Raw genomic sequence first — 26442 nt, 5'->3', positions numbered from 1 at the left:
CAAGCTCAAGAGGTTTTAGGTTTATTCTGTGGAGAAGGAAAGGGCACAAGTAGGACCAACCAATTGAAAGTTCTTTATTTTGATTTAATCTACAGAGAGACATTTTGAATTAGGTCTGATCAATAATGGAGAGGGTTTGTCAGGAGGTGGTGAGTGTCTGTCCCTGAAAGTATTCAGACAAAAGCCAGGAAGACCATCTCTCAGAGATATTAGAGAGAGAATGCCTGAATTAGTGGGAGGTTGGGTTAGGGGTCCTCCCAGGCAGGGTTTCTCAGTCTTGGCACTGGTACCATTTGGGGCTGGATAATTCTTTGCTGTGAGGGCTGTGCTGTGCATTGTAGGGTGTTTAGCAGTATCCCTGTCCTCTAACCACTAGGTACCAGTATTAGCGCGTATGGCCGCCAGGTTGTGACAACCAAAAATGTCTCCAGACATTACCAAATGTCCCCTGGGGGCAAAATCACCCCAGTTGAGGATCGCTGTTTTAGGGTCCCTTCTATCAGTGAGAATCTGTGAATGTTTTTGTTTTTCTGTGTAACAAATCTGCCAAAATCATTGCAAATTCTGTGGGTTGGGAGAGCAAAAGGGAAGGATGGAGAAGGAACAGATCTTTATGGAGTCTACCATATTCCATGACAATCTTGGAGGTGGGGCGTTTTACTTTTATTTTACAAATGAGGAACCTAAGACTCAGAAAAGTCCTTCAGCTGTTGAATAGCATAGTTGGGGCTCAATGTGGGCTTGCCTCACAAACTCTGTCTTCTTCCCCCGCCTCCCCCGCTTGCTGTTACCTAAGTGTGTTTCTCATTGCCTTTAAACTCGACTCTTACGTTAACCTGCCTCCTTTTGTGAGCCTCACATTTAAAATCTGAGGGTGTTTCAGTACAGTTGTCCCTTTGTATCCGCAGGTTTCGCATCTGCAGATTGAAACAACCACAGATCAAAAATATTTGGAAAAGAAAAAAATTCTAGAAAGTTCCAAAAAGGAAAATTTAAAGTCTGTGCTGTGGCAACTATTTACATAGGGTTTACATTGTATTATGTATTATAAGTTGTCTAGAGATGATTTAAAGTGTATGGGAGTATGTGTGTACGTTATATGCAAATACTACACCATTTTACATAAGGGGACTTGAGCATCCCTAGATTTTGTTATCTGAAGGGGTCCTGGAACCAATTCCCCATGGATACCAAGGAACTACTGTATTTACTTCTTGTAAGTTTCCGCGGAGCTTCCGCTCAGTGCTCCCCTATAGGGCTGACCTAGAGCCTCGTGGAAGAAGCCCACGTTGTGATGCCTTGGCACGGATGCCCTTACTTAACGCTGCTCATGGCTTGTTCTCCCCCTTCACCAACTTTATCAAGATACAATTAATATGTAACATTGTGTAAGTTTAAGGTGTAGAACATGATGATTTGCTATATGTATCTATATATTGTGAAACGATTACCACAACAATGTTAGTTAGTACCCATTACCTCACATAATTACCATTTTGGTGTCTGTGTGGTGAGAGCATTTTAGGTCTCTCTTAGCAAGCAGATCTTAGAAGTTCTCATCACAAGAAAAGTTTATAACTATGTATGGTGATGGATATTTTTGTGGTGATTGTTTCATGATACCTACAAATGTCAAATCATTATGTTGTGTACCTGCGATGAATATAATGTTCTATGTCAATTATATCTCAATAAAAAAGATCTACTCTTTTAGCAACTCTCAAGTATATAATACAGTTTTGTTAACTACAGTCACCATGCTGTACATTAGATCCCCAGAACTTATTCATCTAACAACTGGAAGTATGTATCCTTTGACCAACATCTCCTCATTTCTTCCACCTCCCAGCCCCTAGCAACCAACGTTCTCCTCTCTGTTTCTATGAGTTTATTTTTTTTAGATTCCACGTATAAGTGAAATCATACAGTATTTGTTTTTCTCTGTCTGACTTATTTCTCTTAACGTAGTGCCCTCAAGTTTCATCCATGTTGTTGCAAATGGCAGGATTTTCTTCCTTTTTATGGCTGAATAGTATTTCAATGATATAATAATATTATTATATAATATAATAATAATATATATATATATACCGCATTTTCTTTCCTTTTTTTTTTTAAGTGAGCAATGTTTATTGAGCCTCTATTATTATAGTCCTGGGAGGTGATTTACAGGAAAATAGACATGGTCCTATATCAGGAGGTTATGTGTGAAGACTCTGGAGAAGTTTTTATAATGATAAGAATAAAAAGTACTATTTTTTTGAGGGATTTCTACTTTATAGGATTATTGTGAGGATTACATGAGAAACTTTTACTCCCTCCCCACTTTTTTACAGATATAGAAACTAAGCCTTAGCAAGGTCAAATGGAGACAAACTCAGATTGAATGTTTCCACTATCCTGGTGCTCTGTCAGCATCATATTGTACAGTTGAGCAGGTTGTTCAGTGCTCAGAGGTGCCTGGCTGAGAGTGGAAGTTATACCACATTTTCTTTATTCATTCATTTGCTGATGGACACAGGTTGTTTCCGTATCTTGGCTATTGTGAACAATACTGCAGTGCACATAGGGGTGTGGATATTGCTTGAGGTAGTGATTTCATTTCCTTTGGATATATACTCAGAAGTGGGATTGCTGGAACACATGGTAGTTTTATTTTTAATTTTTTGAGGAACCTCCATACTGTTTTCCATAGTGGTTGTATCAATTTACATTCCCAACAACAGTGCACAAGGGTTCTCTTGTTTCCATGTTTTCACCAACACTTGTTATCTCTTGTCTTTTTGATAATAGCTCTAATGGCTTGTTTTAAGGGAGACTTAAATGTCACCAGGATTCACAAACCTGTGAATCCCAATGGAACCCCACGGTATTCATAATAACCACAAAAACATCTATTCTCGCTCCATTCTGCCCAAGAAGAACCTAGTTTTCTGTGCACCATCTCAGGAACCCCAGGTCTTTCTGGGGTCCCTTATAGGACACCTCACCACTCAGTCTGACAGCTTCATCCACCACTGGGCATGTTTTTTTTTTGTTTTGTTTTTGTTTTTTGCGGTACGCGGGCCTCTTACTGCTGTGGCCTCTCCCGTTGTGGAGCACAGGCTCCGGACGCGCAGGCTCAGCGGCCATGGCTCACGGGCCCAGCCGCTCCGTGGCACGTGGGATCCTCTAGGACCGGGACACGAACCCGCGTCCCCTGCATCGGCAGGCGGACCCTCAACCACTGCGCCACTGGGGAAGCCCTGGGCATGTTTTTTTTTTCTCAACTCTGGCCAATTCAGGAGTCTGCTGGGAGAAGGTTCATTATTGCCAGGACTGTTAGAATCTTTTATGAATCACTACTTCTGTCCAGGGTGCTGTGCCCAGTGGACCCCAGGGATGCCGGTCTTCAGGGATGCAGAAGGCACTTGCTCCATTTGAAGACAGAACTATCCTCCCTACTTTGGCTTGGGACCCAGCCCCTTGGAGGAACAGAGCATTCCTAGCTTTAAGTAGGAGAAGGACTCTTATTCCAATTACTCCACACTTTGTTTCCTGGCCCCCAGTTATCCCTGCTTTGCCTAGACCCCACAGAATCTCTCAAGAAAAGACTCCGTCTCCTCTGAGCTCTTATCCCTCTAGATATAGAAGCTCAAACCCTGCCCAAAGGCTGGGCTGGGGAGGGAGCAGACATCATTCTCTACCTGCATCCTCACAGAAAAAAGGAATCCTTCTTTTTTCCACCCCAGTTGCCAAACGAAAGTCCCAGAACATATAGCGGCTCTATGGTTTAGTGCGGGGAGGGAGCTTGCCTATACTTACAGCACCTGAGTCTCCACTCAGCCAGCCATGATGCCCTCTTACACAGAGGAAAGAGGAGGTCTAACACTCGAACTGGGAAATGCCAATATTTCCTGTACCATCAGTGAAAGGTTTAGGCTGGAGTACATGTAACTGTAATGTTCTCACGTGTGTTTGTTTCATCCTTTTGATTGGTTTGACTAATGTGGCCGGTTTCATTCTCTGCTACTCAGGATCTGTCTAGGACATCACAGATAGCTGCATGTAGGGTTATGATTGGAGAGCCCTGGAAACATTTGGGTACACACTGGTGTTGGCACACATGTGGATGAGTCTCATGTCCCAGATCGTGAGTCCCTAGACTTGATCCGGGACAAGTGGACCTAACGAGCGCTGTCCTTCCTCTGCCCTCATAGGCCTGGGTGGGAGAAGAAGGGAGATGGGGTGTGGAAGGTAACACCCAGCCAATGGGGGAGAGAGGGAGTGACCGACTAGGGCCCATGGTGCTAGGAGTCAGCTCCCAGATCTATCGAGCAAGACCTTGAGATTTGCCACTTGAGATCCTGTGACTTAAAAACAAGATTTCTTAGGATTTCAGGCAGCATTGTTATTGGTATACATGCGGCTGATTTGGTCATCTTTTTATCTTCGTTCTTAGTTTCTTTTTGCCCCTAAACCTGAACTTTGATGTCTAATCCCATTTGACAGTGTCTTTTAAAGATTTAAATGCTGCTGCCAGATTTCCCAGCCCTATTTGGCCTCTTTGAAATATTGGGTCTGAAAGAAGGAAGGCTCAGCCCGGCACCTACAAACGGCAGCCCCTCAAGGGTGCCAAACGCTGCTACTGTGCCTTGCGCTGAGGGAATAAAACTTAGCTTTTCCTCATGAGCATTCAAGCTGCTACCTTATTTTTCTGCCAGAGATTCAGACTCATCTTGCTGTCCACACTGCAAGCATGTCTGGCATGTGAGTGTGTGTGTGTGGGTGTATTTGTCATCAGCACCTAACCACCTTTGCATTCCCTGATGTCATGAAGTGTCAGTCGATGGCAAGATGCCGTTTAATGCAACATGGCATTAGGTAAGACAATGTGACTAAAGTCATCTCGGAAACTACAGCCTCGATGTAGTCGCCATTCACTGGGCTTCAGAATGGTTCTCATGGGTAGTAAAAGTCACAGTTCAAGACTACCTGTGTCTTGGAGGAAGTGAGTGAAGATGAAAAAAAAACGTACGAGTTTACAATTTCCCCAAATAGGCATCACTGTGCACCTGCGAAGTACACACAAGAAAACAACAACATATGCTGAAGCTTTTGCATTCTGGTTTTCCTGATGATGCCGGGTTTCATTTTCTGGAAGAGTGTTAGAAATGTTTCCTAGCCTCAGCTTAATCTTAAATGTGCTTGTCATGTCCCACAGACAAACCCATAAGTTGGGAAGTTTGGCAAATTGCTCATCCAGGAGGTCTACATCTTGGTTCTTCAAGTTCTAGGCAAGCAGTGACTTTAAACTGTCTTTTTGCTCTTACATATTTTGAAACAAACTCTGGGGCAAAAATGTATTGGGGAGGAAACTTGGAAGCCAGCTGGTTTTCTATGTGTGATAGAACAAGATGCTCAGAGATTCGTTTGAAAAAAATGAAACCTCGAAACTTGAAGTCTGACGTCCCTGGGGCCATATGATAAATGCCAGTGGTTGTGCAAGTTCCTTTCCTTTCTTTTTCACATATATTTCTTTGAAAGACAGACCAGAGCCTGAACTTGGAAGGAACCTGGCAGCCTTTGCTGGGGAGAGGAAAATTCTCGAAAGAGAACGCTGTGGGTGATTTAAATATCTCTCCAGGTGAGTGCAATCACCTGAATGATGTTTAAGATGTAAAGTCACATACTTTGCCCACTAGTCTGTGGTTCTGAATGTGTCTCTTTGAGTATTGGCAGGAGGATTCTTAACCACTGTGCCACCAGGGAAGCCCCCTGAGTCACATTGTTTGATGTGCTGTTTCAAGTCAGTTTCATAGTGAGCAGAGCACTCTTTGGTTTTTTGATTTGTTCCCTAATTATCTAGAAATGTCCTCATTAAGAGAGAAAGTAAACACGGTTTCAGGTGCTGTGCTGAAGACAGGAATTGTCGGGTAGTGGGAGGGGGACCCAGGAGAAGGGAGAACGCACGTGTTTCTTCTTTGAGATAAAAGCCCATCCCAGAAACAAAGGCTGTTAGAATACAAAAGCTCTTTGTACACTGAGCACGTCTGCTGTTACGGATGAACCCTCTCCAATGGCTACTATCAAACTTGTCATATTTTATTCATGAGTTGTGGTGTACCTGGATGAAATAAGAAAAGCAAAGCTCCAAATCAAAATTATTGCATAAAAAAGATAAAATAGTTATTATTGTGACATTTTGGAAGAATTCTTAAGTCTCTCCAAGAATTCACTTGAAAAAGTTGCACGGAACGGCTGGGTGTGCGGCATGTCATTTTGCTGGTCGGGGCTCCTGGGCTCAATTACACCTGGACCCACACTGACAGACTCTATGCCTATAGTGAATAAGAGCATAATTAAAGAAAGGGCGACAGCAGTGGTTGTCAGGCATCTTTTTTTTTTTTTTTTTTTTTTGCAGTACATGGGCCTCTCACTGTTGTGGCCTCTCCCGTTGCGGAGCACAGGCTCCGGATGCGCAGGCCCAGCGGCCATGGCTCACGGGCCCAGCCGCTCCGCGGCACGTGGGATCTTCCCGGACCGGGGCATGAACCTGTGTCCTCTGCATCGGCAGGCGGACTCTCAACCACTGTGCCACCAGGGAAGCCCTGTCAGGCATCTTTGCATCTATCATTCTTACATTATTACTCTGTGGTTGATAAAATATGGCATTCTTGTTTTTTTATTTTTATCTTTTTTTTTTTTTTTTAGAATGTGGTGTCTGGATTGTGTGGTATGCCTTGTATGGGGAGATTTGGGGGAATAGTGGCAGGAAAGTCCACTTAAAAGTATGCCTTAGGGCTTCCCTGGTGGCGCAGTGGTTGAGAATCTGCCTGCCAATGCAGGGGACACGGGATCGATCCCTGGTCCGGGAAGATCCCACATGCCGCGGAGCAACTAAGCTCGTGTGCCACAATTACTGAGCCTGCGCTCTAGAGCCCGTGAGCCACAACTACTGAGCCCGCGTGCCGCAACTACTGAAACCCACGCGCCTAGAGCCCGTGCTCCACAATGAGAGAAGCCACTGCAGTGAGAAGCCCGTGCACCGCAATGAAGAGTAGCCCCTGCTCGCCGCAACTAGAGAAAGCCCGCACGCAGCAACAAAGACCCAACACGGCCAAAAATAAAAAAAAAAATAAAAAAAAGTATGCCTTGCACCCCATAGATGTTGTAGGACAGCAACAAAGAGTTTAGGAAAGAAGCTGTTGGTTTACAACATGAATTTGAAAAAGTAAGCTGAAGTGCTTTTGTAAAAAGACATGCCAATTTCACTGAAAAAAAAAAAAAAAAGTAAAAAAGGCCCACTGTTGCTCCAGTGGCTCTCTCTGCTGACACAGGGCTTGGGTGATCCCCATCTATTTCCTGATTTATCTGGAAATGCCTACCATCCCACTCCACCCTTATGCTCATGGCCTCCCCGTCTCTGGCCCAAATTAGTGATGGATTCATTGTAAGCTAACTTACTCAGGATTTATTTTCATCCTATGGTGTTCTCTCCACTTGTTCACACTGCCGGATTGTAAGTGACTTGAAAGCCAGTGAGAGAAAGCCTTATCCACATAGTCTCCGTACGCGCCCAACTCGTGTGGTGTCGTCCAACCCTGGCACTCAGACAGGGAAGAAAGTGACAGTGACGAACATTTTAAAAAACTGTTCATGTAGATGATTACATGTACATGTCATGTAGATTCTGTGATATAAGTATCATCATTATATTAGTCGCCATTTAATGGAGGAGAAACTGAGTTTCAGGGGGATTGAATGACCTGTCACTCAGATGCTAAGTGCCAGGACTGATGGTGGATCCCAGGTCTTCTGATCTCAAATTCCACTTCCACACAGGGCAGTGTTTCCCAGCCTTTTTCATATCATGACACATGATTTTCAAATGGCTATATTTGTATATTACACTGGGGAAAAGACAAGGGGCTATTTCCTTTTTTTTGCCTAAAGTACTCTTCCTGGCCACACCAAGGGCTGAGAGGATCCAAACCTCAGAGATACCTGTTACCAGAGCCCCAGCATCTGTGGAGAAGCACCTGAGTGAGCCAGAAAGGGCCAGGGAAGGCAGGGGATGGAGGTTTCGTGTGGAGCCTGGGTGTATGTAGAGTGTGTGGTATTAGCACATGTTAGAGCCATGCCGGGGACGGGTTGCGATCCCAGATGCATGGAGGGTCAGCCAGGTCATCGCTGAGTGTGTGCACCAGCGAGGGAATGCAGACAGCGGGTGACATTGTGCAGTGCCCTGTTATCTCCTCAATGTCACATTCACTGCGTCTTGTAATCTGTGCCACCTTGGACTTGATGAAATGTGATGTGTCGGTTGGGAGAGCGGTGGAAGACACTGAAGGCTAAACTAACATGCTGGCGCTGCGCCTGGCCTGAGGCTGGTCACTTTATCACTTTGGACCTGGAGCCAGGACTCCGCACAGGACTCAGTTCTCAGCTGTGACTGCTTCTTACAATCAGTTCAGGTACTTAAACAAATAAATCCTGATGCCGGCTTCACCCCAGACTACTTCCCTGAGTCTCCGGGTGTGAGGTACCTTAAAGGAGAAGGCCCCCATCTGCCTAGGCATTTGTGAGCTGCAGGCATCAGTGGAAAGGAGAAACACAGGGTGATAGGTACTTAGGGCTTGGCAGAAGTTGCCCTGGCAATTGGCTTTTAACTGTATATTTCATGCATAAGCTAGCCACAGCAGCCTTCTTGATATTTCCTTTAAATCGAAGATCTCACCATGATTAGAAAGCTGCCCGACCCACTAGTGTGTGCTGGGGACAGGGCAAGCTCGGGAGCACTTCCTGGACATCTGCTTTGTTTTTTAAAATTTTTAGTTTTGTTTTTTTAGTTGAAGTATAGTTGATCTATAATGTGTTAATTTCTACTGTACAGCAAAGAGATTTAGTTATACATATATATATTCTTTTTTTAATATTCTTTTCCATTATGGTTTCTCATAGGATATTGAATATAGTAATACACTAGGACCTTGTTGTTTATCCATTCTATATATAATACTTTGCATCTGCTAATCCCAACCTCTGACTCCACGTTTCCCCCAATCCCCTCCGCACTTGGCAACCACAAGTCTGTTTTCTATGCTGGACTTTTGCTTTGAATCTCGCTTTTTTCCATGTGTAACTTTGGAATCCGTTCCCTCTTTGAGTGACTGGCTGGAGGACAATCTTTTTTTTAGAGCCCTTATCTTAAAGGTGCCTCTAAAGCTCATTTATATATTAATCAATCAGCAAGCATTAACTGGGAGTCTGCTATGCTGCCGGGTGCCAGCCACTGTGCTGGGTCCTGATTGCACAAGAGGAATGTGGAAGATGCTCTGCGCTTGGGGGCCCTTGGTCCAGGTGCAGGGATGAGAGAACCAGAAATAGATCGTATTCATTCATTCAAAAATGTTTATTGCACACCCATATGATGGGCACTGTTCTGGCTGTTAGAGATGTAGCGGAGAAAAGACAGAGTCTCTGGGTTCCTGAAACTTCGGTTCCAGCATTGATGGGGAATCACAGTGAACAAGTATACTCATAAATTAGTAACTATAGATAGCCATATAGACTCTGAAGGAAATAAAACAGCAATACCGAGGAGAGAAAGAAGGAGAGGAGAGACTTTAGATAGATAGGATTATTGGGGAAGGCTTCCTTGCAGAGGAGGTGTTTGATCTGATGCCTGAATGAAGAAGCCAGCCATGCAAAGATAATAGTATCATTCCTGATCACTTACATGATTAATGATGAACACTTTTTATGTGCTAGGCATTGTTTTAGATTCTTTATATTTGTTAACTAATTTCATCCTTAAAATAATCCATAATAGTCCTAACAGGGAGATGGGTATTATGAGCCCCATTTTACAGAAAGGAAAACAGAGGCACAGGGAGGTTAAATCATGTGGCCAAGGTTAGGTCCAGTAAGTGGCAAAGCTGAGAATTGAATTCAGGCTGTTTTGCTCCAGAGCTGACATTTTTGGAAGAGCTGGTACAAAAACCCTTGGATCAAACAAGTTTAAGGGGCACAAAGATGGCCGGTGTGGGTGGAAGTACCCGAGGAGGTCGGAGAGTGCGGCCAGGGCCAAAGTAAAAGCTTGGTCTTTGTTTCAGCCCCAGCAGCAACACCAAGCCACGCAGGGTCTTTCAGGCCATTGTAAGGAATTAGGGTCTTATTTCAATTGTGCTGGTCAGTGTGGTAGGTTGAGAAATGACCCTCCCCCACCCAAAGATATTCTGTCCTAATCCCCAGAACCTGTGACTGTGTTACTTTACATGATTAAAAACAACTTCGAAGATGTGATTAAGTTAAGCATCTTTTGGTGGGGAGGTGATCCTGCATTATCCAGGTGGGCCCAATGTAATCACAAGCGTCCTATAAGAGGGAAACAGGAAGTTCCGTCAGAGAGCGGGTGATGCAAAGATGGCGGCAGAGAGAGATTCTACGTTGCTACAAAGCTAAGTTGGAGGATTAGGAAGGGGACCTGAACCACGGAAAAGGCAAGGTAAATGGATTCTCCCAAAGAGCTTCTGGAGGGAGGGTGGTCCTGCCCGCATCTTAGTTTTGGTCCAGTGAAACCCATTTCAGCCTTCTGACCTCCAGAACCGTGGGATAATAAGTTCGTGTTGTTTTAAGCCACTAAGTTTGCAGTGATTTGTTATAGCAGCAACAGGAAACTAATACAGGCACCTGTTTGAGGGTTTAAAGTAAGGGGTCGACGGGATTGATATGATGTGATTTAAGTATGAAAAAGATTTCCTTGATTCTCCAATTGCTACATGAGAGAGAGAGAGAGAGTCAGAGAAGAGTGGGGAGAGGAGAGGAGGGGGAAAGAAACAAGTGGAAGCAAGCTGGCATTTGACAACTGCTGCAGTGTTACAGTCAAGAGGATGGAGGGTCTCGGTGGTGATGGAGGTGGAGCTCAGGGCTTGCTGATGCACGGATGTACCCTGAGACACCCTGACAGAGAGCAGGCAGATGAGGGCATGAAGGAGCCTCAAGATGGCTGGAGAGGTGGGAGGAAACCCAGAAGAATGCAGTGTCCAAAAGACAGAGTGCCTCAGGGCTTCCCTGGTGGCGCAGTGGTTGAGAGTCCGCCTGCCGATGCAGGGGACACGGGTTCGTGCCCCGGTCCGGGAAGATCACACATGCTGCGGAGTGGCTGGGCCCGTGAGCCATGGCCGCTGAGCCTGCGCGTCCGGAGCCTGTGCTCCGCAACAGGAGAGGGCACAACAGTGAGAGGCCCGCGTACCATAAAAACAAAAAAACAAAAAAACAGAGTGCCTCAAAAAGGACGGAGAGGACAACGGTTGGGAGGTTGCTGAGAGGTTAGTTAGGCCGAGGATAGAGAACTGACTATTGGATTTGGCAAGATGCAGAATGTAAGATGGGTCACAGTGGGTGGTAGTGGTCAGTGTAGCTACAAATACTGGCTGGATGTCTCTGTCTAGACCGAGTCTGTCCTATTCACCGTGGCCCAGCGCCTGCCACAGAGAACACGCCCCGAGAATATGTTTGAGTGAATGATTGAATTTTGGAGTGAAGGGGGAAAGCACGCTGAACTGGGGGCTCCAGAGCTTCACGGAGCTAGAGGAATTGGGTTGGGTCTCGCGAGATGGGCAGGTTTTGCATCGGCATGGTGGCTGGAACTCCAGGTGGGAGGAGAGTTGAGATCCCATGCCCGTGGAGCTCCTCACCTGTGCCGGGCACTGCCCCAGGCACCACACGTGTTTTGCATTCCCAGGGCTCACCTGGGGCCCGAGAGAGCTCGCCAGAGGGTCAGCGAACAACCCCTCGCGGTGGCAGAGGTTCAGGTGGTTTGTGGCTGGAAAGAGTATCTGCAGGGACTTCCCTGGCGGTCCAGGGGTTAGGACGCTGTGCTCCCACTGCAGGGGGTGCGGGGTTTGATCCCTGGTCGGGCAGCTAAGATCCCACATGCAGTGGGGCATGGCCAAAAATTAAAAAAAAAAAAATCTTCTGGCTGAGTCAGATCATACCCAGGTAGAAAAGACTCCTTGGAAACCTACCGGGCACGCTTTGAGATGAATTAATCATAAAGACACTATTTAAAACACTGAAGGAGTGATTTACTGAAAACTGACTCAGCGTTGTTACCCTAGGACGTGCCAGAGCCAAATTATGTGCGGCAACAACGATCAAAGACCAATTTTCCCCCAAACCGACATGTTCATTTCTTTACAGAAGCCTCAGTAAGTAGGGCTTGTAATTTGAGCCCTTGGTTGTAGATCTTGTTTGGGAGGGTGGCCGCGGGAAATTGGTGGAGAAGGATCCAGTAGCCAGACGGCAATGGGCTTTGAATTCAGGCAAGCAGCATCTCCAGCGGTTCATTTTAAGGGTGACATTAAAGATTGTATTCTCATCCTAGTAAACATTAAGAGGTCAGTTTTCAAAGGAGCACAGCACGTCTGCCAGAATCCACACCCAGAGCCCCTTTCTGCACTCACCCCACATTTCCTGGAGCTTCTGTTCACAGCCTGGAGTTTCAGGTGTTCAGAAAGCTTTACTGACCCTCCTCAGCACAGGGTCTGAAAGGCCTGTAATGACACTTTCCGGGAGCCAGGAAGCACACCCAGAGAGCATTGCAGATAGATGAATAGTGCGGGAGACCTCCCCAGCAGTGACTCTGGAACTAATGAGCTAACAAGGCATGTAATTAGATTAACACATGTGATCTTAGAGCTGATGATCTACTTTTTAGGACAGTGGAAATAAAGGAGCTGAAAAGAAAGCATTCCACTGAGGAGTTCCAAATTATTATCCCTTCGGAAATATTCAGGGCACTTGAAATAATAGAGCAGAGAACCTTCTCCAGTGGCCATGCCAGCGAGTATGGGCCCTGACAGGTGGTCAGTCTCAGGCTGGGGGTAGGGCGGTGCTGAGCCGAGAGGGTACCTCATTCATCACTTAGTTCTTGCTGTGTTACCTGGGACCGATGCTGCTTTATGATTTCTCTGTTGTGGAAAGGATTTCTTTTTCCCTCCTTTGCATAGCATAGTGAGACGTTCCCATATTACTTTCTTGGCGTGTATAGTGACCGGGCCTGCCCTAACCTAATAGGCCAATTACTTCTGGAAGGACCTCCTGTAGCGTTCCTCTTTTTTCCTTCAGCTTACTTGGAGAGAAAGAAATCGCACATTTGAGGTTTGCCAAGCTGCCTCCCTCTCCCCAGCTACAGACTTCTGCCATGCAGAGTCCCTACCCCCTCCACCCTGGAGTCATACCCCTCACCTCTGACCACTGGGACCCCAATAAAGCAGATTTTACCTCTGACCCTCCCCTCATTCCTTACTTCTCATTCATTCTTTCACCTCTGAGCTAATGCTACCCTGTTGGTTCCCAAGTGCTAAATTTGTGCAGTTTCTGGGGTGAAATCTCCGAGGCCACCAACATTGTTTCTCACGTGAGCTCCTGACGGCTTGCTAATTAATATGATTTTGGTCGTTGCAGCCTGTGTTGAAGTTGGACCACTTTCCCAGAGGTGGGAAGTCAGACACTCATCCACAAAACCAAGTAAATCACTTGTATGTGAGGGGGAAGACCTCAGATACATCAGGAGCATCTTCCTGTGGTTTGGCATCTAGCTTTGCGGGCTGTGGGCTTTTAAGAGCACTTCCTGGCCTCATGAACAGGGGTGCTTGGATTCCTGATAGAAAAGTTATGTGATTAAGATACCTCAAGTAAAACACACGCTTAGAGCTCTCTGCCTATCACCATGGGGAGATGCCAGCTCTGTTGCGAAAGCTGGGAAAAGAAAGCGCTGTTTTCCATCAGGTGGAATACAGGCTTATCTGGAAGAGTGTCGCTTTCTGCTTGTAGATGCCACAACTATCTCTTTGCCCACAGAGCCACGGGAGCTTGCCTTTGAAACATTAGCTGTTCACCCTCGTAATTGCACCATCCTTTAATTTAATGAAAACCCATTAAACCGAAACAATAATTAAAATGAGACATCATCTCTGTAGGAGGTTTGCATATTAAAATCACTGCATTTCAATGCCAGCAGATTTTTATTCTTGAACGGTATTTGAAGCAACATGTAAAAACGATTTATAATGAATAACCACAAACTAGAGAGCTTGGCGGTTGAACTTGATGCCTCACTGTTCACTATTGAATTTGAGTAGATGTGGCATGGTCAAGGCCAGTACAGCATTGAAAATGTCTCTCTTAAGCCTGAGAATTAGGCCTGTGCACAAAAGGGAAGTAATTATAATTAGGTTAGCCCACTGCTCCAAACTTTTCAAACAGGCTAGAGAGTGCATGTTCAATATATGGGGCGGTTTAGGGTTTTGGAGGAGCGATGCCCCTTAGATAGGGGAGACCTGGCATTGGAGTGCAGTGGAGAGGTTTAAAGATTCTTCCTTGTCTGGGGATTAGGGAAGTCGTACAGAAATATACAGAAAGAGCTGGGAAGCTGGAGTCAGAAGACACATCTGTACTTGCTGGAGGTAGGATCTTGGGTGAGTCACTTAACTTGTACACACCAGGGATTCCTTATCTTTAAAGGGAGGTTATTAATGCCTACCTAGTGGTTATTATGAATATGAAATGTGGTCATGTGTGAACCCATTGGCAAATGTTAAAGCTCAGGCTTCCAGTGTGTAGATTTCTGAGCCACCTTTGCAAAGCGTCTCGGAAATGCTGTCCTAAAGAGGCCAGGGAAGGGGAAATACTTCTGGCGCACAAGCTATATGGTAGGCACACTCCATGTATTCATCACTCCTTACTGAGCCCTGCCACGTGGGTGGTATTACCACTGTGTTGACACACGGGGCAACTCAAGGATGAAGGAAGGAAGCTGAGTTACCCAACCTCTCACAGAGGCTACATGGTGGAGCTGGCTTTCAAACACCAGTTGGGCTGAGATGGGTGAACAGGGCAGAGGCAGTGGTGTGCCGTGGTTGGCAGTACACAGATCTGAGTTTGAAATCCAGTGACGATACTTAACTTTCTTAACGATACTTAACTCTTAACTTAGAAAGTTAAGAAACTTTCTAAGTTTCTTAACTCTTTGTACCTCATTTATAAGATGGAGATAGCAATACTGACATCCCTGGGCTGCTGTGAGGATTAAATTAGGAAGTATATTTAAAGTCCTTAGCTCAACATCCAGCACACAGCAAAAATTCAGAGACGTTTGGATGTCGGTCGGCTGACTGGACCTAGATTGGAGTACCTGGGAGCTCAATAGACTCTGCCCACTTTTTAGTTTAAGAGAAGAGAGAACTGGCCACTCATGCCTCCAGCCATGGCTGGCAACCCCTGCTGACCCGCCCGTTGCCCTCCTGCTGGGCCATAGCCGTAATCCACCCCAGCCCCAAGCCTCTCCTGGCAGGGTGGTGGCTGGCATAGCTTGGTACACCCCATCCTCCAGGACTCAGGGCCTGCCCCAGCTGTGTTCCAGATAAACAGTTGGCCTGTTCCTCCTGCGTGGCAGGCACTGTTTTAAGAGATTAACATGTGTGAATCTTGAATCTTATACTATCTCTATGAGACAGATGCAGTTTTATTCCCATTTTACAGACAAGGAAGCTGAGGCACAGAGAGGTTAATGAGTCCATGGTCACACAACTAGTAAGTGGTGAAGCTGGAATATGAGCCAGTCAGGCTCCAGAGCCTGAGCGCTTAACCGCTGCCCCGCACTGTCCCTTATCGGGAGGATCAGGTCTCTGAGGGGGAGCTCTCTGGTCCTGCTCCAGGTTATTTCCAGCCATGTGTTGCCTCCTGAGCACACTAACTTTTCTTTTGCCTCTGAGCTGAACAACTGAACAGTTCCCATTCATTTATGTTTGTGTCTTTTTTTTTTTTGGCAGTATGTGGCCTCTCACTGTTGTGGCCTCTCCCGTTGCGGAGCACAGGCTCCAGACGCGCAGGCTCAGCGGCCATGGCTCACGGGCCCAGCCGCTCCGCGGCATGTGGGATCTTCCCGGACCGGGGCACAACCCCGTGTCCCCTGCATCGCCAGGCGGACTCTCAACCACTGCACCACCAGGGAAGCCCCATACGTTTGTGTCTTTATTACTAGATGCTTAGCCCCTGGCAGATAAAAGATGTGTTTTCGTCAGTTTTGTGTCCATAGTGCCTGGTTCAGAAGAGTGCTCGATAAACGTTTTAAAGGTGAAGAATTAATGAGCTAATGATCGATGGATGAGTGAGCAGTTCGCAGAGGGCCGGGACCAGGACTGTCCTCATGTCTTTTGTAGCAACCCAGAGAGCGTCCCGTGCTGGGAACAATGTTCTTGCCTGTGCTTGACAAACTTCTGTGCAACTTCATCCACCATGTGGTGGGCATACCTCTGCGTTCTCAGACTCTTGACCGTGAGTGTGGATTAAAATGACACCTGACTTGACTGTCAGTTATTACCAAAATGCACCTCAGTCCCATCAGCCTGAGCTGTCATGAGCCGAGGGTCTCAGCTTATGAGAAATGCCCCAGCAGGCCATTCGGGGAGCTGACCAGTCCTCTGCTTTAAGGAGGGGAGTGTTATTCCATGGGAAGCCAGACCTGGTTGAGCTTGGCTAGAGGGAGAGGAGGGGGGATCTCACTAATTTAAAGAGACGCAGTTTCATGATTGAAAGCTGGGTGGTTTATGCTTATTTTCTTCTTTTGTAGGATGCCCTCTTTACTTCTCCTCTGTTTCTATAACAAAACTGATTGTTTTTTCCTTACAATAATTCTGGAAATAATACAATCTAGAAAATTGAGATGTGTGGAAAGGAGAAAAATGTCACCCAGATTAGCTCCCAATGCTAACATTTTGATTGAAGGCCATCATATCTTTCTGCTATGCATCGCTAAATACATTTTTTATATACTTGGTATGACATTCTACATAAAATTGTGTCTCTGTTTGACATTATTGCCTAGGAATTTCCTGTGTTACTCTAGTACCTTTGATATTATGTTATCCTACGTAATTTTCCATTGTATACAGTCTAATTTACAATCATTCCCTGGATAGCTTTTTTGCTATATGATGCAGTCTTCCTCTCCTCCCTGACCCAGTTTTAATGAGATATAATTGGCATGAAACATTGTATTAAAGTGTACAGCTTAATGATTTGATATATGTATACTGCAAAATGATTACCTCAGTAAGTTTAGTTAACATCCATTGCCTCATATAATTAGAATTCTTTTTCTTGTGATGAGGACTTTTAAGATCTCTTAGCAACTTTTTTTTTAAAATGTATATATTTGTTTTTGGCTGCGTTGGGTCTTTGTTGCTGTGCGCTGACTTTCTCTAGTTGCGGCGAGCGGGGGCTACTCTTCATCGCGGTGTGTGGGCTTCTCATCGTGGTGGCTTCTCTTGTTGCAGAGCACGGGCTCAGTAGTTGTGGCTTGTGGGCTCTAGAGCGCAGGCTCAGTAGTTGTGGCACACGGGCTTAGTTGCTCCGCGGCATGTGGGATCTTCCCGGACCAGGGATCGAACCCATGCCCCCTGCATCGGCAGGCAGACTCTTAACCACTGCGCCACCAGGGAGGTCCCTTAGCAACTTTCAAGTAGCCAGTATAGTATTGTTAACTATAGTCACCATGCTCTACATTACATCCCTAGAACTTATTCATCTTATAACTGCAAGTTTGTAGCTTATACAATGCAGTCTTTTTATTAAAAAAATCTTTATCAGTCTTTTTGTTGTTGTTGTTGTTCTCCTGTCCTGTGATTCAGATAGAGCTGGCATCCATGCTTTACCCCTATCTTTATTATGAGGCATCCAACTGAGATGGGGGTGGAGGGATGAGGGTTAGGGGGGAGATTGACCACTGGTAGGTTATAGTGCCAGTGTAGGGGGACAGCCTGAAGAGAGAGTGATCACCGTTTGCTAACTTCTTAGTGACAAGGGGATGCATTGATACTCCTTACCAGTATTTTTTTTGAAGTTCTGAACTCTACTTTTAAATGGTTGGCTTTGTTCATCACTGAATTTTTTATTTATTATTTTTTTACATCTTTATAATTGCTTTACAATGGTGTGTTAGTTTCTGCTTTATAACAAAGTGAATCAGTTATACATATACATATGTTCCCATATCCCCTCCCTCTTGCGTCTCCCTCCCTCCCACCCTCCCTATCCCACCCCTCCAGGTGGTCACAAAGCACCGAGCTGATCTCCCTGTGCTATGTGGCTGCTTCCCACTAGCTATTTTATGTTTCGTAGTGTATATGTGTCCATGCCACTCTCTCACTTTGTCACAGCTTACCCTTCCCCCTCCCCATATCCTCAAGTCCATTCTCTAGTAGGTCTGTGTCTTTATTCCTGTCTTACCCCTAGGTTCTTCATGACATTTTTTCCCTTAAATTCCATATATATGTGTTAGCATACGGTATTTGTCTTTCTCTTTCTGACTTACTTCACTCTGTATGACAGACTCTAGGTCTATCCACCTCATTACAAATAGCTCAATTTCGTTTCTTTTTATGGCTGAGTAATATTCCATTGTATATATGTGCCACATCTTCTTTATCCATTCATCCGATGATGGACACTTAGGTTGTTTCCATCTCCTGGCTATTGTAAATAGAGCTGCAGTGAACATTTTGGTACATGACTCTTTTTGAATTACAGTTTTCTCAGGGTATATGCCCAGTAGTGGGATTGCTGGGTCATATGGTAGTTCTGTTTGTAGTTTTTTAAGGAACCTCCATACTGTTCTCCATAGTGGCTGTACCAGTTCACATTCCCACCAGCAGTGCAAGAGGGTTCCCTTTTCTCCACACCCTCTCCAGCATTTGTTTCTAGATTTTTTGATGATGGCCATTCTGACTCCTTACCAGTATTTTAAAATATTTATCAGAAGAGCTTAGCTCCTCCACCATGATGATCTAATGAGTAAAATTATGGGGCCACCTGAATCTCTTTTTTGAGTCATGTAGTAATTATAAAAATGATTAATACCATGTGTCACAGGGTTCCTTGGGTTTAGTCCCGAAATAGAGGAGTTAAGGATGCTTAGCTGGCTTTACCCTTAGGTGGCTCATCATGTTAATGTACTTTTTCTCAGCAGGTTGGGGTTATAGTTGAGTGTCTTTGGTAAACCTCCTCCGTTGTGTTCCAGGCTTTGGAATCAAGAAATATTATTAATGCAGCAAACATTTTTCGAGGTTCTACCATGTGCCAGGCAACATGCTGAGTGTATCTGTTGATAAACCTTCCCTGTGGAATGTAGTCCAGTAGGCATGATAGCCATTAATGAAGGGATGACACACAATAAAGTGATTAGACACATAAAGACTTGATATTTACAAGAAGTACAGTGAGGACAATGTAGGGAATTTGAGCTGGTCTGGGATGGTCAGGGAAAGCGGGCCTGAAGGAGTAACGATTAAGCTGGTATCCACGGAAGAGAGAAAGAAGAGAGGTCACTGAAGATGAGAATATACCAAGGTGGGAAGGAACATGGCCCTGGGAAGAAGAGGCAGGAGGCTTGTGTGGCTGGAGCGCAGGATGAAGCAGGTGGGAGAGAGGAAAGACAGGCGAACGAAAACGTAAGCAGGAGTGCCAGGCGAATGCTATGGAATGTCCTGATCACTTCTGCTGGGGCAAGACTCAGTTTTATCTCCAGTCATGTTGTGTGACCTTGGGCAAGCCATAAAACTTCTCTGTGTCTCAGTTTCTTTACCTGTAAAATGGGGGATTGTTATTTAGCTCAGGGGTTGTACGAATAGATTGTTCATAAATATTTCCCGAGTGGATACAGTGTCGGGCGCTGGGTATATGATGGTTTGTCCCTTTTCCACAGGCACCAAGCCCTGAGGTTCTACATATTGGCAAACAGTAGACATAGCACAGTGAAGAGTGTAGCATATGGGACCAGCCTGCCAGGTTGGGATCTCAGAACGTGGACTCCTAGCCCAGTGTCTTTTAGAAAGTCATTTAAATTCTGTAAACCTTAGTTTTCTCATATGTAAAGTAGGAAAAATAATAATGGCTACTCCTAAGATTATTGTAATTAGATGATATGCGCAAAGCAGTTAACCCTGCGCTTGGCACCATCGTAAGCCATACACGTGTTTGCTTTTTATCATTCAGGCTCCTGGAGCTAATGGAGGTTTAATGGGATATTATCGTGAACTTGTTCATGGAGATAGAAATCCTTTACACATTAAGTGGGAGTCTTCTGGTGTCCCTATTACTTTCTGCTTGTGATTTCTGCTGCTTTGAAAGTGCTTGGATCAATAACATCTGAAGTTCTCAAAGAAGGGCCCCAGGACCTAACAGGGGGACATGTGCCTCTCTCCACACAGTAGGAATTGCCCTGTGGACAGTTGGCAGTTCTGAAATGGCAAATTTCCTCTCTACTTAGAAATGAAAAGCCAACTGTCCTTTCAAATTAGCAAGTGTTGCTTTATCTTTCGGGGCCAATCTTAACCACAAGCTTATGTGGGACTCAGGCTAGAAGGAGGTGCTATGTCTATATGGAGGTTCTGCCACGTGTCGAGGTTCTTAGTGTACACATGCTGTGATTACGGAGACGTCGCCTGAATTCACCATCACTCAAGACTGAGGCAAGCTGCCCTGGTGTGTTTGTTTCGTCCTGTTTCTGGCTGCTGCTGTCTTTGCTCTCTCAACTCACCAATCAGTGGAGAGTTCCCTCCAATGTTAGGTTGAGTAGATGCTCTCCTGCTGGACTTTTAGTGACAGAGGCTTGCAGAGAAAGAGAAACGCCAGGATAATGGAAAACACCTGGGTGTTCATAGCCTCACAGCGATCCTGCAAGGAATGCCCTCTTCTCTCTATTTCTCCTGTCTAGTAAATGCTTATTCATCTTTTTTGACTCAGGCTCAAAGTTACATCCTGTATGATGTCATCCCCAGCCTCCCCGGGTCCCTTCCTTCCTTCTTTTATGCATTGCCCTACTCTGTTTTCACCAAGTAACTGTCTTGCTTATGTAGCTGTCCTGGATGCCAGAAACGGTTTTTACCTTTTTGCTGATACCTGACACAGCGTTAACACGGGTATATGTTTGTTGACATTGAAAATCACCACCCTCCTCACCCTGTAAGTCAGGGAAAACGGAAATGAAGTTTCTTCTACATTAGGCAGAGAAGAGCTTGTGAACACCCTCGTTTAATTTCTCTCCTCCATTCTTCGGCCTCCTTCCTTCACCTAACACGTTTTTACTGATGCTTCCTCATCACATTAGCATTTTTAGTGTTTCTCGAAAATTGACTAGGTAGAGCTATTTCATCCTAGTGGGGAAAGAAAGGAAATAAGGTAAGGAACATGAAACAAGATTATGGTAAGTGATAAAAGGAAATAGTTGATCACAATACATATACTGTGAAAAGTGGTCTGAAGGAAGTCACCAAAGTGGCATTTTAGACATTAATGGGGGCCCCGTTGGAGGGAGTGGCCAGGAGGTTGCATTTGCAGTGAGAGCTGGGGGAGAAGGGAGAGGTAGGCAAGAGGCATTTGTGTGTGACTGCGGGCCATGCGGAAGAGCCTGATTTTATCCCGGGAGCGATGGGAAGCCACTGGAGGGTTTTAGGCAAGAGATGGAAATGATCCTGATTTCTGCCTTAAGAAGGGCACTTGGGCTGCTGTGTGGAGGATGGAGAAGGGAAGGTAACACGGAGACCAGTGAGGATGCAGTTGGAGAGATGATGGCAGCTTGGACAAGAGTTTGAAGAGTACAGCTGGGAAGAAATGGACAGATGCCAGACATGGGAGCCCTCATGACACACTCTCGGATTGAATACGGAGCGTGTAGGAAAAGAAAAAATTGAGGACAATTTCTAGTTTTTTGGCCTGAGGAAGTAGGTGTTTCCATTTACTAAGACTGGGAACTCTAGGAGATAAGAGAGGGTTGGGGGAGAGAACAAGAGCTCAGTGGGCGAATACAACTTGGTGTTAGATATTCAGATACTGAATATGGAGATATTCAGAAGGACACTGCATATATGAATCTGTTACTTAAGGGAGAGGTTGAGGTTGCAGATATAAGTTTGGGGGTCATTGGCCATCTGGCTTGATGATACTCCCCCAGGGAGAATTGAATGAGAGGTGAGGATACCCGTAATTGATGTGATATTAACTCCCCTAGTAGGCATTGCTGATCAATCATGGCCCTCTTTGCATTGGGCCTAAGCTTCAGAATCCTCTAATGAGCTCCCTGGGCAGCCACCGACAATCAGTTGATTCCTAATTGATGGGTAAAGTAGGAAGTAGCAAACAGGAAAAAAAAGTAAACGACAAAGTTAATCAAGAACCAAGTGTCTTTTCTGGCACCAAATTCTAGGTGAAATATATTATGAGGCTCTTTGCCCAGTAGTAGTAATAATAAAAATAACATTAACAAACATTGGCTAATGATCTCTAGTTTACAGAGTGATTTGTTCATACGTTTAATTGGTTTTGAATATCATCCTGGAGAGTCTTCGGCTAGGATTCTGTAAAAGGCATAAAAGCATTCCCTAAGTGGCTGTCTCTTATCTCAGCCCTGGACAGAAGCTGACAGCATGCCGCTTAGTAGTAAAGTAGTGAAAGCCTTTCTTTGGGCAGAAAGGCAAATGTCATTGAGGTAGGTTTTCTGTGGGTACAGTGTTCTTGGGTTGGGTCCCTCCTTGGAAGAGGACCAACCTTGCTTCCCACTGTGCATAGCCTAGACTTGAACAGCTGCAAGACTGGTGTTCTGTGCTGCAGACTTGAAACAGCAGTGTATAGAGTTATAGGAGATAAAGCTGGGGAGGCCCTGAGAAATCGCCTAGTCCAAGCCCCTCATTTTGCAGATGAGAAGACTGAGGCCTGAGGTCAAGAATTCAAGGATTTCTTTTTGTTAAAAACCACTCTTCAGGATGAGGTTCTTCAGGGTCCGAATACAAGTCTGTGATGTTGCTTGGGCCATGCAGCCTTTGCAGTTCTATGTTTTTCTTTTAAAATGTTTTTAATACAATTTTTAAAGGTTACTTTCCATTTACAGTTATTACAAAATATTGGCTATAGTCTCTGTGTTGTACAATACATCCTTGAGCCTGTCTTACGCTCAATAGCTTGTACCTCCCACTGCCCCATCCCTGTGTACTCCCCACTTGTAACCACTAGTTTGTGAGTCTGCTTCTTTTTGGTTATATTCACTAGTTTGTTGTTTCTTTTAGATTCCACATATAAGTGATATCATACAATATTTGTCTTTGTCTGACTTATTTTAATTTAGCATAATGCCCTGCAAGTCCATCTATCTTGCGGCAAATGGCAATATTTCATTCTTTTTTATGGCTGAGTAGGATTCCATGGTGTATATATATATACCACAGCTTCTTTATCCATTCATCTGTTAATGGACACTTAGGTGGTTTCCGTATCTTGGCTATTGTAAATAATGTAGTTCTATGTTTTTCAAAGCTTCCTCGGGCAGTCCTGGAGAAATACCCAAGTAGTTACCATACCATCAGAGGACGTGGTCAGGGCATGAGAGAAGGCCACCAAACACGTCTTTGGTGTTCATTTGTCATCCTCTGAATAGTTTTCTCTAATTCAGCTCCCTTGGTGCCCACTTCCTGCTGCCAGAAAGTGTAGTGTAAAATAGTGATGTAATGCCCAGTTTATCATGACAAGGGTGAGCCTGAAATGAGGGATGTCTCTCATTATGCGGATGTTGCAGAAAGAAAGATTTCTGTCCAGTAGCAGGATTAGCTGGACTCGCACACCTCTGGCCTGCTGAATTGGCCTCAACCTTAATAAACATTTCACGAGGACAGTCATCCGCTGCATGTTTACAGAGGAATTCCAGGCGCGCTGATGGATCATGGGCATGCCTTGTATTTATCCTTTAAGCAAAAGCAATTGTCTGGCATTATGAGCTCTAGTAAATCTCTTTTGGGTACAAGGCAAGGACAGGTTTCCCTAGATGCATTGTGGAGAGAAAGAAGCTGAGGCCACGGGAAAAGGGAAATTAGAGACTGCTGAGTGGCCCTGGATCCTATTAGACTCAGGATTCTCTGAATTTTGGACCCCATTTATCAGACTGCCTCTCACCTTATTTTCAGCAGCTTAATCTGTTTGCAGCAGGCCAGATTGCTCCGTGTCCCATCACAGTTCCTGTCAGAAAATCACAGGCTGGCCAATTGTGAACTTGTCAAAGTGACAAGCGGGCACGGTGGCTGAGACGGCATGCCCAGGCTTTGCCTTGAATGCGCGCAGCCGTGTGGAGTGGTGGGTGGCGCCTGAAAACGGAAAACTACTGACAAGAGGGGAGAAGGGAGAATGTACCGTGGACCCTCTGGACAAGGCATTTTTAACTGTGCATCTTTTCTCCTTTTCCTTCTTGTATTCCCTCTCCTCTTTTCCCGTCTGTATTCCTCCTTCCCTTCCTCTTCTCCTCCTCCATTTCCTCTTCTTTCCCCTTCTGTTCCTTCTTGACTCCTAGATATAGAAAGGGAGATCCACGCAGCCCCTCACGTGAGTGACAAATTAATTCAGCTGTTCCGGAATAAGAGCGAATTCACCTTTCTGGCCACTGTACAGCAGAAGCCATCCAGTTCAGGAGTGATACTGTCCATTCGAGAACTGGAACACAGGTAAGAAAGAGCTTTCTACTTCTCAAAAATATCTACCTAGCATTCATGGGCTGTACAAAATGCCTTGGAATTTCCTGGAGCTCCAGGAAAATGTTCGGCTTGCTGAAGCCTCGTGACTGTTGAACACATTCATGGACTGACTTTGCCTTAAGATGTCTTTCTCACCTATTTTCTATCTCCTGGTAGACTTTGCTCATATAAAACCACATGCTATCCATCAGATTTAGGCCATCAAGCAAGTTACATTTACCAAGAACCTCCAGTAAGCCTTCATTGTGTTTATTTTATGCAGGAACTGTGCTTGACGCTGGGAACATTAAGGTGAATAATACCGAGTGTTTATTCTAAGGATCGCATCACACAAGCTAGTAGGGAATATGGACAAATGAATGTCACGAAGAATTGTAGATGCAGTGCTGGAAGCTTGTGTTTAGGGAATAAAGGTAGTAGGCAATTCTGCTAAGCTTTGTAGTAAGCCAGGAAAGGGTTCAGAGAAGATGATGACTGTATAAGGAAATCAAGTGAGTAGATGTTTGACAGGCTGAATGGGAAGGAGTAAGGAATAGGAAGAAAAACATTCAAGGAAGAGGTTGTGATGATTTGGGGAAGGAACCGGTAAGTGGGTAAGTAGATGACACAAAGTGTGTGGGGTGGGGGCTGAGGTGTTTGAGGCAGGCAGAGATAGGTGGTATCATAGAGGCAGGCGGAAACGAGATCATTCCAAAGCTCTGATGCTGTGTTGAAAAACTTGGACTAAAGTCCCCGTAGATGATGGGAAACTACATAATGGTTTTAAGTTTGAGAAAGGTCACTCTATTCGGGAGTTCAAAGTAATGATTATTAGATAATCTAAGACAAGGGTATAAGGTCCTTTCTGGGATATACTGGTGAGCTGTGGCAAAGCAGAGGGTGAGGGGAAAGATTGTGTCCACGAACCTCCATTCCCTGAGAGCCCCTCTGTTGGCCCCTGTAAGCATGCTGGAAGCCTTCTCCCCAGACCAAAGCTCCTGGACAAGCAAACAGATCTCTTTCTCAGAGAGACTGGCGGTATTTCAGTCTGCTGTCTGTGTAGTGCCCTGGGGGTGACAGCCTGCCAAGGACTGTCTCTCCGACTGTTTTGGTCCCATGGGACCCAGCAGCTGGGCTCCAGAGCCAGGGAATCAAGGGTGTCCCTTGGGTGGCAGCTCTAAAAACCAGGGCACCGGATGGTATAAGAGCTCCCTTCTGGGAGATACTGACCCTCTGGAGTTTGCAGAGGGAGGATGTCACAGCTGCCAGTCTTCCTTCTGGAGAGGGTTCCAGCAGGTTCCTGGATGTGTGTGTTAGATTAGATGCCTGCCCCTCAGGCCAATGCTTTATTATAAGCAAATGAGCCTCTTTCACTTGAAGTCTGGGCGCCAGAGGCTTCCTCTGATCTGGGCCCCGAGCTGGGTGAGTCCCAGTGTGTGAGCTCTTTTCTCAGGTCATTACAGCCTTGTGGGTCTTGTGGACACGAGCCTCTGGTTTTCGCAGCTAGACGTTGTGGAGGATTGTCTCTTAGGTGCAGGTGTTAAGAAGTGGGGTGCCTGATGTGGGGTTCAAACTCTTTGCTTCTTAAGGAGAAGCTTTGGGTTTTAAGTTCCCTACTGACTCTGGGTCTCTGAACTGGGGCTGGGGTTTACAGTGAGATTATATCTCACCCTATCCTATCTGCTTCGATGCAGTTTTTTTTTTTTTTTCCCTCGTTTGTCCCATGTGCTCAGCCAGCCTTTAGGTTTTTTCCAGAGGAAAATGTTCCATAGGTAGCTGTAGACTTAGTGTGGAGGACGAGGCTCTATCTCTACCTGGGATCTACCTGTGTCACCATCCTGAACTGAAACCTCCCAGCCAGTTTTATTTTTATTTATTTATTTTTGGCCGCGTTGGGTCTTCGTTG

At 45.3% G+C, this 26442-nt stretch overlaps 1 protein-coding gene across 2 annotated transcripts in view; it reads left to right on the top strand.

The window, feature by feature from the left end:
• The window catches only part of NELL1 (neural EGFL like 1), an 874935-nt gene that overhangs the window by 57041 nt on the left and 791452 nt on the right, over positions 1-26442 (top strand). For both annotated transcript variants that reach the window (XM_030864871.2, XM_030864870.2), the window contains exon 3: positions 24377-24527. In XM_030864871.2, coding sequence (XP_030720731.2) covers positions 24377-24527 — 151 coding nt within the window. The remainder of the gene's footprint in view (positions 1-24376; positions 24528-26442) is intronic.

The sequence above is a fragment of the Globicephala melas genome, chromosome 8 (assembly GCF_963455315.2).
Source record: "Globicephala melas chromosome 8, mGloMel1.2, whole genome shotgun sequence".
NCBI lineage: Eukaryota > Metazoa > Chordata > Mammalia > Artiodactyla > Delphinidae > Globicephala > Globicephala melas.
This window is presented reverse-complemented; position numbering and strand designations above follow the sequence as displayed.